This window comes from Oryzias latipes, chromosome 24 (assembly GCF_002234675.1).
Source record: "Oryzias latipes chromosome 24, ASM223467v1".
NCBI classification, from domain to species: domain Eukaryota; kingdom Metazoa; phylum Chordata; class Actinopteri; order Beloniformes; family Adrianichthyidae; genus Oryzias; species Oryzias latipes.
In genome coordinates this window covers 17,607,903-17,619,091 of record NC_019882.2, presented here as the reverse complement: position 1 = coordinate 17,619,091, position 11,189 = coordinate 17,607,903, and the positions used below count along the sequence as shown (strand labels likewise).

Sequence of the window (11,189 nt, the reverse complement as noted above, 5' to 3'; positions counted from 1 at the left end):
TCCCATGATAACATCAGTCGGCACCCGTCAAAGATGGCCGCCGCTACGATGCAAGGGCTCGGCGCCCACAGAATGGAGGAAAAGAAGTTGGAGTACTTCTCTTCCATCAACTCCATGGCGAGGAAGATCATGCAGGAACGGGAGAAAATCAAAGCCAAGCACGGGTCGTCCTGGGATAAAATGACACCGCAGGAACAGGACAACGCCATCGATAACTGGATGATGGACCCTCAAATCCGAGCCCGATATGCTATGCACAGAGTGGAGCGCGAGGAGGTGGTTTGTTACCCCAAACTACTCATTCAGACCGGCCAGAAGATAGTCCACTTCGGTGAAGAGGTACCTTACTTTACCCACATTGGCGGGTTTTTATTGTTTGTTTTTCTTCCGACTAGCTTACGGTTGCTAACAGTGGCTATGTGTAGATGTGTGCGTACGTCACTGCGCCTTCCCCACGTCACCAGGCATTTTATAGATGAAAGTCCTAAAAAATTAATATTCTGTTTTTTTGCATTTTATTTCTGACCTTCAATTTATAACTCTACGACTGTAATGGGGGGAAAAAGAGGAAAGGCGGTCAAAAATTACGATGTTTACATTTCCTCAAAATATATTAACTCTTTAGTTACTCGACGTGCTCAAAAACGTATCCTAAATGTTCTAGTTCTATTATCTATCTAGCTCTAATCTTGTTTGTTTTCTATAAGTTTTACATTATAGAATATCTAATTATAATTTTGTCCAAAATATCTTTACATTTAAACAAATTAGGGAAGTTTTAGCCAGACTTACCTTGTGTAAACGCAGTTAGCGTCATGCTAATCTGTTAGCAGAGATATGCTAACATTTCGCAGTCGAAATCACTACTTTTTTGATTTTTCTCATTTTTTTTTTTTTTTTTAACAACTTTATTGCACATTATGCCATTTTACAAGAAAGTACTTTTAGGTATGCAATCAAAAAAAAACACAACAGCATATATCAAATAAACATCTGTAACATACAGAGGAACACGAGTAGAAATAGAAATAAGCCAGGGGGTTAAACTCTATGAAAAAATACTGAATCTATCACATACAGACAATGTTCTGATTGCTTTTTGCTTCTCTGAAATTCGAATACTGTTGATATTTTTTTTTTTCCAGAATAAAGACAATATAATTTTTTTTTACCAATGATACAGAAAAATAAAATAAAATAAATACAAGACATTAAAATAAAAAATAAATTAAAAAAAAAAAAAAAAAAAAAAAAAAAAAGGGGGGGGGGGTTACATAGACATTGTAATTAATCTTAACTTAGGGGGCTATCAAGAAGCTGTAATTTACATATGATACTTTGAAGTTCCATAGCAAGTTTGTTTTCCATGAAGTTTACAGATGAAAAAAAAGAGCAGAGTTCTTTATGAAATGTAGAAAAAAATGGTTTGATTTTAAGGAAACGGCATTTATGTATATAGAATTTACCCAAAATAATTACAACATTCAGAAGAAGTTCTGTGTTCTTGTTTTCTAAAATAAACCCAAAAATGATATCCTTAATAGAAAAGTCTGCTAAAAGTGGAATCTTGGGGAAAAGCCAATAATTTAAACTATTCCAAAAGACATCAGAATAAAAACATTCAAAGAAAAGATGCTCAGTTGTTTCAATCTCCACATGACAAAAAGAACAACAATTTTCAGGAATTCCAAACCGTTTTCTTAATAATTCCTTGGAAGGGTAAATACCTGAAAAGGTCTTAAAGTGAACTTCCTTGGCTTTAGGAGGAATGGGGAGTTTTAAATATTTAGTTTGTATTTGTTTCTTTTTTGAATGATTAAAATATTGGGTTATATAATTTGGATTTGAGATGTAGGGAAATGACGTTACATTAAAATATTCTCTGATTTGAAGGTTTGGGAGTTTGGCAGTTGCTATGTTGTGTCCATTAATCAGAAGCTTGGGGACAGTAGGATGTCTGTAGATGTCATTATGAAACATATCAGAAACTGAGCTCGCAACATTTTGAGGAATGGCCTTAATAATTTTTTCAAAATCTTTTCTATTCGTTAGTGAACCATATTTAGCTGTGAAATCATCAAAAGACATGAGAGTGGCATTGTCATTAAGAAGATGCATTAAAGACCAAATTCCATTTTCAAACCATGTTGGAACAAAGATGGATTTGTTTCTGATAGTGATGTATCTGCAGTTCCATATGGGAGTGTTGTGTGGACTGTAATTGTGTTTATAAATGAGCTTCCAATACATGAGAACTTGCTGATGAAAAGACGAGAGTTGGATGGGAAGTTTCTTATTATCAAAATCACAACTGAGTAAAAATTGGATCCCTCCTAGGCTGGAAAATATTTTATTAGGAACAATGAACCAAATACTATTTTGATTCCTAATAAATGATTTTAACCAGTTTATTTTTAAGGTGCCATTAAGGCTGTTAAAGTCTATGGCTTGAAGACCTCCATCTTCATATTTTTTAGTCAGCGTACCTTGTTTAACATAGTGTGTTTTCCTTTTCCATATGAAGTTAAAATTGACTTGATTAATAGATTTGATGGCTTGTTTAGGGACACCTATAGAATAGGTGGGGTATATGAATCTGGATATGCTTTCAATTTTGGTGAGGATAATTCTACCAAAAATAGAAAGATCTCTCTGTGCCCAGTTATTCAGCAGAGTCGAACATTTCTCTAATTTGTCCCAAACATTCAGTTTTTCCAAGTCTGTTTTGTTTTTAGTTATATGCATTCCGAGGTATTTAACTGTGGATTTAATAGGGATATTATAAGCATTCAATAATGTACATGGTTTAATGGGTAAGATCTCACACTTGTTTAGGTTCAATTTGAGGCCTGAAGCTTTTGAAAAGAAGTCAATCGTTTTAAGAATCTTGGGGATGTCATGAAGATTATTAAGGAAAATTGTTGTATCGTCGGCTAGTTGGCTTATTGAAAATTCAGCATTTGCAACTGTCAGCTTACCAAAGTCAGTATGTTTGATGAGCAAAGACAGCATTTCTGCTGCTGCAATAAAAAGAAGGGGTGAAATTGGGCAACCTTGTTTTATACCTTTGCTGATGTTAAATCTGTGAGACGTCCCCTGAGGTAAACAAACAGAACTACTGGTTTCATAATAAAAAGTTTTAACTGTATTAATAAATTTGTTACCAAAACCAAAGAATTGCAGAGTTTGAAACATGAAATTATGCTCAATCATATCAAAGGCCTTGTAAAAATCTAAAAATAAAATAAAACCGTCTGTATCTATGAGATGTTCATAGTCAATCATATCCAGAACAAGACGTAAGTTATTATGAATTGAGCGACCTTTAATAAAACCGCACTGCGTTTCAGAGATTATTTGGGTTATGTCTGACTTGAATCTGTTTGAAAATATATGCGTTAGAAGCTTATAGTCAGTATTCAAAAGAGTTATAGGCCTTAAATTATCTAGAAATGTTGGGTCTTTACCCGGCTTGGGAATAAGGGTGATTACACCCTGTTTCATTGTATGTGTTAGAGACCCATTTTGAATAATTTCTTTAAACATTTCAAAAATTAAATCTTTGATATGCTCCCAAAAGAATTTATAAAAGTTACTGGTCAGTCCATCACATCCTGGAGCTTTATCCTTGGACAGACAGCTTAAAGCCTTCTCTAATTCCTGCAAAGTTATTTCTGAATCACAAGAATTTCTAAAATTGTCATCAATCTTAGGAATGAAATCTTTAATTGTCTGGAAAAAAGTATTATTATGGGATTCGGAATAAGATGACGAATACAAATTACTATAAAATGAACTTATTTCTTTAGAGATCATTTGAGGATCAGAGCATAATTGATTATTAATATGAAGTTTCTTTATAGCATTCTTCTCTTGCCTCTTCTTTTCTAGATTACAGAAATAAGAAGTACTCTTTTCACCAAGCTCCACCCATTTTGCTCGGGATCTGATGAAGGCTCCTTTCGCTTTTTTAATATAAATATCGTCAAGAGAACACTGTAAAATGCTTCTGCGTTGTTTATCATCCTCGTTGAAAACAGGCTTGGAACAAATCTGATTTAACTCAGTCAAAATTTCAGTTTCTTTTTGCTTATAATGTTTTGCAATTAATTTGCTATGTTTAATGGCAGTTTGACGTACTTTGAATTTAAAGAATTCCCACTTATCAGTGTAAGATTTTAGGGTTGAATCACTATTTATTGTTTCTAATAAGTCAATAACAGCATTACAGAAAGTTTCATTAGTGAGAAGTGAAGAATTAAATTTCCAGTAGCCTCTTCCAAAGGATTTTTGGATTTGAGAGCTGACATTAAGTTCAATCAAACAGTGATCAGTAAGGGGAGCTGCTGAGATGTTAACGTCTATTTTGTTTTGTAGAAGGTTATTTGAGACTAGCCAGAAGTCAATACGAGATTTTGATGATCCATTAGGCTTGAACCAAGAGAATGTTTGTCTGAGAGGATTTTTAATCCTCCAGGGGTCAGAAACATTAACATCAAGACAAAAGTCCCGTAAAGTTGGATTAATATGATGGGTATTGAACTTTGAGGGTACTCTATCCAGCCATTCATCTAGAACCATGTTATAATCACCACCAATTACTACAGTATTTGTACAGTACTTGTGATTGAGAAGTTTGACATGTTTTGCAATTTCCGTTAATAATAACTTGTTTTGACTAGGAATATTATAGCCATAGACAGGATCAGGAAACCATCATCAGTTTTAAGAACACAGATGAGCCAGTGACCGTCATCATCAGAGATATGGGTAATCACTTTGAACGAACAGTTTTTAAAGAGCAAAGCAACTCCAGAAGATTTGTTTGTACCGTGACAGAATAGGATTTTGTCTCCCCATTGATTAGACCAAAACTGTTCGTCTGCTTTAACAGAATGAGTTTCCTGCAGTAGAATGCAGCTGGCTTTCACATTTTTACAGAATAGGAACATAGATTTTCTTTTTACATTGTCTCGTAAACCCCTAACATTTAAAGAAACAAAGTTAAAATTAGACATGAAACACAAAAAAACAATAACACAAAAATGAACAAAAAGTTACTTACTTAGCTAGTTACTGAAGGTGAAAGTTAGCGGTTGGAATTCAGATCCCAAACAACATTGTAATGCAGAACTAGACCTCAAACTTTTAGAAAAAATACTTTAGAACTTATAACTTTCAAGTTAACAACAACAGAGTTTCACTTTCCTCTGTGAACTTAAGGTGTGGAAAAAACGGAGCAAATGAGGTTTATGCTTTAAGAACAAAGCATTTATGGTAGTTAACTCCAAACTAGTAAAGAAGAATAAAAAAAACAACAACACAACTAGTCTGGAAACAGACGGACTCCATTAGCGTACCCGATGTGGCCTCGATAGTACACGTTCTGTCCCGCAGCTCTCGCTTTCTCCATTTTGGGCCAGACAGCAGCTCTTGCTTCTCGGTCAGCTTTACAGAAATCCTGCTTGAAGAAGATTCCCAACTCTTGACAAACCCTTGCATCCTTAGAAACCTTCCAGAAGATGTCGCGGTAGTGCCTCATGGAGAACTGGATGATAATTTGGCGGTGCCTCCCGGTTTCTTTCCTCCCCAGCCGATGTACTGTATCCACAACCATTTCCAACACCGATGTGTGCTGTGGCGCGATCTTTGCCAGGATCTCCAGGACTTCTTTGCGGGTGTTTTCCTCGGTTTTTTCTTTCAAACCTTGTAACTTCAGGTTCCAGCGCCGTTTATATCGCTCCATCTCCACCACCCTCTCTTTTAAGTCATCATTTTCTTTCCTCAGCACAGAAACTTCTTTTCCCAAATTGTGCACTTTGGATTTACAGTCCTTTATATCAGCAGCGTTTACCTCAGTGATCTTCGTCAGATTAGCCAGAATCACAGAGTTTTCCCGAAGTCTGCCGTCAAAGTCGTCAAATCTCGCAGTCAGTTTTTCGATGGCGGCAGTTAATGCTGACAACTCGGCATCACTTTTGTTAGAGATGACTACCTTGTTAGGTGGAACGGAGGGTTTAGTGGGTGTAACCGGGGTTTTCCTTTTAGTAGACAGCGAGGAAACTTCCATGGCGTATTCGTGGTCATGTGTTGTCATCTCTGGGTTTTTGGATGCGGGAGTCGGCTTCTCCGATACAGGCTTTTCCCGTGGCATTCTAGGAGCTCTTAATATTGCCGTTGTTGTTTTTCTCAGTTCGTTCTTGTCCCTTTACAATGGTAAGACTTGAGAGTAATACAAAAAAAAAGCAAAACTAGTTCAGCAGTTTGAAAATGAGGTCAAAAGGGATATTTTGGGACCGGACCGTAGCAGCTCACAAAAAGTTGACCGCACGGACCGCCATCTTAGCTCCTCCCTTTTTCTCATTTGTTAAATTGTTTAATTCAGTGACTGCTGTGTACCACGGAGAAAAGGGCAAAGAGGAAACAAGGTTGAACTTTAGTTCCGCCCCATGTTTTACTGAGTTTGCATGATGAACATTAGGACACGTTAAAAAATAAATAAAATGACTTTTTTTCCAGTCCACATTATTTATAATTATGGGTTTTAAATTTATTTGTAAATAGTTGTTTTCTCTTTCTGCAGGACATTACGTGGCAGGATGAGCATTCTGCTCCATTTTCATGGGAAACAAAGGTAAATACTAATTAGTTTATTACAGACACACTTCTTGGTGGCTAAACGAACATAAATTTACAATATATAAAATAGAAATACTGTAAAAATATTTATATATTTTTTTAAGAAATCAGACCTTTTGACTTTCTACATTGATTAGCTGAAACTATGCGTCAACAGGTCTGGGTGTTTGGCTTCATCTTTAGATTTTGTTTATTCAAAATCTTTTTTTGATTATATGACATTTTCAATTGTTTTAATTAAGAATAAAATCGTAAGATGTTTGTTTGTTACAAGGTGTTTGTCTTTGGAAATGCTGAATCCATGCATGTTAAATAATTAATAGGTATTTGTGTGTGGCTGTTTGGGAATACTAGGTTTAAAAAAAAGAAAATACTTGGTTTATAGGTAACATAATATTTAATTTTCTTGACAACTTAAGTTTTTAGTGACTTCTCCTTTTTTCTTCTTAAAAACATTATCAGGCAAATATAAACAGTAGAAGTACAAATTAAAAAGGTAATACAAAGACAAACTCAGTGTATTATTGTCTTCAGTATTAAAGCTTCTGTTCAAGGACATAAATATAAATATTTGGCAATATTTTCAAAAGTACAGGCAACAAGGCAGCAAACTGGAAGTAAGGCTTTTATAAAACGACACACAATTTAAAAAAATGTTGTAGAACCTATAAACACTAAGCTCTTTTGGGGTTTGACATCAGAATCAATTTGTTGCCTCAACAATTAATATAATAAATGTATCAAAGTTCTGGAGTCAGGGATTGAAATTCTGATTAACCTCTGACACCTGGTTTTTAAAAAAGTCCATTCCACCTTTTGGCGGAAGTATCATGATTGGGGATCATATAATCCACAGTTTAAGATGTTCTGTACGAATGAAAATTATTTTAGGATCAAATCTGATATTGATCAACTAAATGACCTATATTTAAAAAAAAAAAAAAAAAATAGCCCAAATCCAGAGTGGTGGATCTAGTCCACCTTTTGGTGGACGTATCATGATCACGGGTCATGCAATCCTCACAGAATTTAAGATGTTCTATTCAAATATTGACACTGAAATATCTGACCTCCCTGTAGAGTCAGATGGAGTTAAGCCTGAGCTCAGAATCTGCAGATCAGAGCCCTGCTGTCTCACAGGCAGAACCAAAGCCGGCAAAAGCTCCTCATCCCAATCAGGGGAGCAAGAGCACACCTGCAACCAAGGTAAGGTTTGGAGTTCTCGCCACTGCATGTGGCTTTGGCCAAAATTGTGTGGCTCGTCAAATTAATGCATAAATTTTTGGCAACTCTGATGACGAAGGTGTCTGCCAGCGAGGGGCAGAAACCTGGGGAGGAGTCCTCCTTCTGGAAGATCACCTCTGTAAGGTCCAGGCTGGAGAGTGAAAAGACCGGCTTCCAGTCCCTGACACCCAGCCAGATCAAATCCATGGAGAAGGGAGAGAAGCCCCTCCCCTCTTACCTCAGACAGGTTCGGTCCAAAACTTCTCAAAGTCTCCAATTATGTTTTTTTCACTGTCAGCTTCACACCAGAGGATTTTCAAATGTACCCGTTTCTAGTTCATTTCTTAAAGGAAGTTAAAATTTTGAATCCTATCGTTTCCTCAGGAGAGCTCCAAGGGAGCAGAGCCAGCAGAACATCCGCCTCCTGCTCCTGCCAAGTCCATTAAACACCGAGCCCCCAAGCCTCCTGCCCCCCCGCCCCCTGTGCCCGCCTCCTCCACCACCGTCAGCGCCACACCCGCCTCCATCTCCATTGCGCCCAGCCCGGCCCCGCCCAGCAGCACCTCCACTGGAGGCTGGGAGAGATCCCAGAGCACCCTGCCGTTGGCCGGCAGCAGCCTGGATGAAATGTTCCCCTCCAGCCTGATGTCTAAGCCGTCTAGCACCCCCGCCTCAGCAGAAAGGGAGGACAAAGCTTCGACCAACTTGGACATGAGCCCGACCTTCTCCCAGGTAAGACGACAAGCATGTTTTTTCTGCTTAGTCTGACTACCGGAAAAGCTACAAAAAAATTAAAGTCCGTCTTCAAAAAATCCAGAAAAGTGGTTGATCATTGGTCCAAATGCCTCCTGGAGGTTCCGTTTCTCAACTTCTTCCTGTCTCCACAGTTCAACACCAGCAGCAGCATCCTGAAGACCGGCTTCGACTTCTTGGACAACTGGTAAAGCTAAGCTGTGAGCGCACCCCCCCCCCCAACAAGTCCTCATCACCCGCTTCCCATGGGCTGTTGCCATGACAACAAGACCTCCTCGTTTTTCTCAGCTTCAGCAGCTTGAAATACCTTTTTTTTTTTCCTCTTTTGTGTTGATCTTCAGTGGATTCCAAACCTTTTAGCGTGACGCTCATCAATGTTTTTACTGCACTGATGCACTGATGTTCATGAAAACATTCTCACCACATCAGAGATGCTCATAACTTCCATAAGCAGCTTTGTGTTTTTATCACACGGTGCCGACACTAAAATCCACGTCACTTTATTTGAGTACGTTTCTATTCTACTTAAAACATATTTATTACTGTTTCAGATCATTCTTGTTCCTGCAGATTGTAGAAAATCTCACAGAAAAGGAGGGAAAAAGTACCTTTTACTGTCAGATTTAATGTGTTGGGTGTTTTGGGACGGAAGACGCAATGTGCAGTTTTCTCAGGAGTTCACAACTATTGTTGGGGTGGGTTGCTATGGTAACTTTTTTCCAAAGGTACAGATCTGACTGGCAAATGGACAGCACAGGTTTGCAGCGGGGATTTTTGCTTGTAGAAATTAAATCTGATGCAAAACTATAGAACTATTTTCCAGATGTTTATATTTATCTGCTGATTGTAACTTCCTGTGTGTAATTCCTGTGTTTTGAAGCTACGCATTGAAAGTAGGTCAAATAAATGAAGCGTCAATCGTGCTTCTGGGTTTTTTTAAGGCTTTCTTGAAGAATTTTTTTTTTTAAATTTTTATCAAAAAGGGTGGTTTTTAGATTTTCTAATAATTAGTTTTAGGACTCCAATGAAAATCATGTTCCTGGTGCTTTTAACATGTTCGTGTGGCATTTTTCTGATGATGGAAGACAAAGAAAATTAATGTTAAAACTTCATTTCTGAATATTTTTTTGTTCAAATAGTTGTGAATTGGGAGCAGATGGAAAAATGCCATTTGGAAAAAAATCCTATTTGTGACGTAGAAAATATGCTGAGTGGAACAAAAGCTCCACCTCCACACATCCACATGGAGGCAAATGGATCAATGAACGTCAGTGTTTTCCTCGTCTGAACTGGAATCTGGATCTAAACTGTACGACTGGATAGCTACAATATTGCTCGCCATTTTTGTTGCACCACGAACGTTAGCTAGCGAGAGTGCGGAAACGAAGAGCTCTCAATTATGGGTGACTGAAAGAGGGAGCCAGGGTTGTTCTGCACCAACAGTCACTCACAACTCAGAAGGGAATTTCTAATGAACTCCTGCTCTGCAGAAAATATGTCCTAGAAAATGACGGTGTTTTTTTTTTTATTTTGTTTTTTTTTATTTTAGACTCAAAACGACAGTCTCAAATAAAAGACCACTGGGAACTATTTAAAAATAGATTCCAAGTGGGACTTTAAATCTTTGGAAATGGTTTTTCTAAACGATCTCTGCTGGTAGGAAAAAACACAAAGTAGAAAAATCCAGCAATTCTGCCAAAGAAAAGAAGTCAAACTTTAGACTCCGATTTGAGTCACACATCCAGTACTCACAAAGGGATATTGTAAAAAAAGTTAGTGTATGACGTACACATAGGGAGGCAATTGTATTGGGGTGCTAGACACACCTCATTTAGTGTTTTCCACAAAATGGTCACACCCTATTCAGTGTTTCTTACTTATTGGAGGCAAAACCAAAACATTCTTATAGAAAAACCTTTTAATTGTGGCATAAATGTCAACATTCTCTGTGTCTAAAAAGTTGAATTTGCCAGTAAGTCTTTCCAAGTTTATCATTTAAACAGCCATGAACAGACAACGTCACTTTATGGACGAGCAGCGGCACATGGTCACAGTGTGCCTTTGGGTTGGTAGTAGGCAGTCAGATGTACTATGGTTTCACAACCCACTCGACTTGAATTCCAGACGACTGTTGCTGGTGACTTCACTAACACCAAAACACTGCCGGAATCAGTGTCGGGTCACTTTCCACAGAAATGATGGTCATCAGCGTTGCTGGAGAAGGCGAGGCGAGTGAAACGCCGAGGCCAACATTGTTCCCCACCGCTGGCTTTGGTGGAGGAGGTGCCACAGTCTAGGCAGCCATCGCAAGTCAGCACAAAACCGATTTGGTTGTTGCAGATGACCCAGTCACTGTGCCTTCTTACCTCAGAGACATAGAACACATCATCATCCCCCAATCTTACCAACGCACCCACAACGTTCTGTTCATGGATGAAAATGCTCCACCACATGGTGCTTGAATAGTCACAGCTGGATTTACAGGACGTGTCTCATATGATGTGATCAGCAATGTCTAAATCATGGATGGATCTCACCTACTTCCCCCTTACTTATCCTTCCATGATGTCAAA

General features: G+C 37.9%; 1 protein-coding gene across 1 annotated transcript; it reads left to right on the top strand.

Moving 5' to 3' along the window:
- Positions 1-9,539, top strand: c24h1orf198 (chromosome 24 C1orf198 homolog). The gene is made up of 6 exons (XM_023952902.1): positions 1-339; positions 6,584-6,634; positions 7,720-7,845; positions 7,943-8,110; positions 8,248-8,595; positions 8,751-9,539. The coding sequence occupies exons 1-6, from the start codon at positions 34-36 to the stop codon at positions 8,805-8,807; spliced, it is 1,056 nt and encodes a 351-aa protein (XP_023808670.1). The 5' UTR covers positions 1-33; the 3' UTR covers positions 8,808-9,539.
- The last annotated feature ends 1,650 nt before the right edge of the window (positions 9,540-11,189 follow it).

Bases quoted from the DNA above. Each gene is read 5' to 3' on its own strand.
- c24h1orf198 (XM_023952902.1), top strand. From the start codon at position 34: ATGGCCGCCGCTACGATGCAAGGGCTCGGCGCCCACAGAATGGAGGAA. The intron at 6,635-7,719 runs GTAAATACTAAT...ACCTCCCTGTAG, and splicing joins CATTTTCATGGGAAACAAAG to AGTCAGATGGAGTTAAGCCT. The intron at 8,596-8,750 runs GTAAGACGACAA...CTGTCTCCACAG, and splicing joins TGAGCCCGACCTTCTCCCAG to TTCAACACCAGCAGCAGCAT.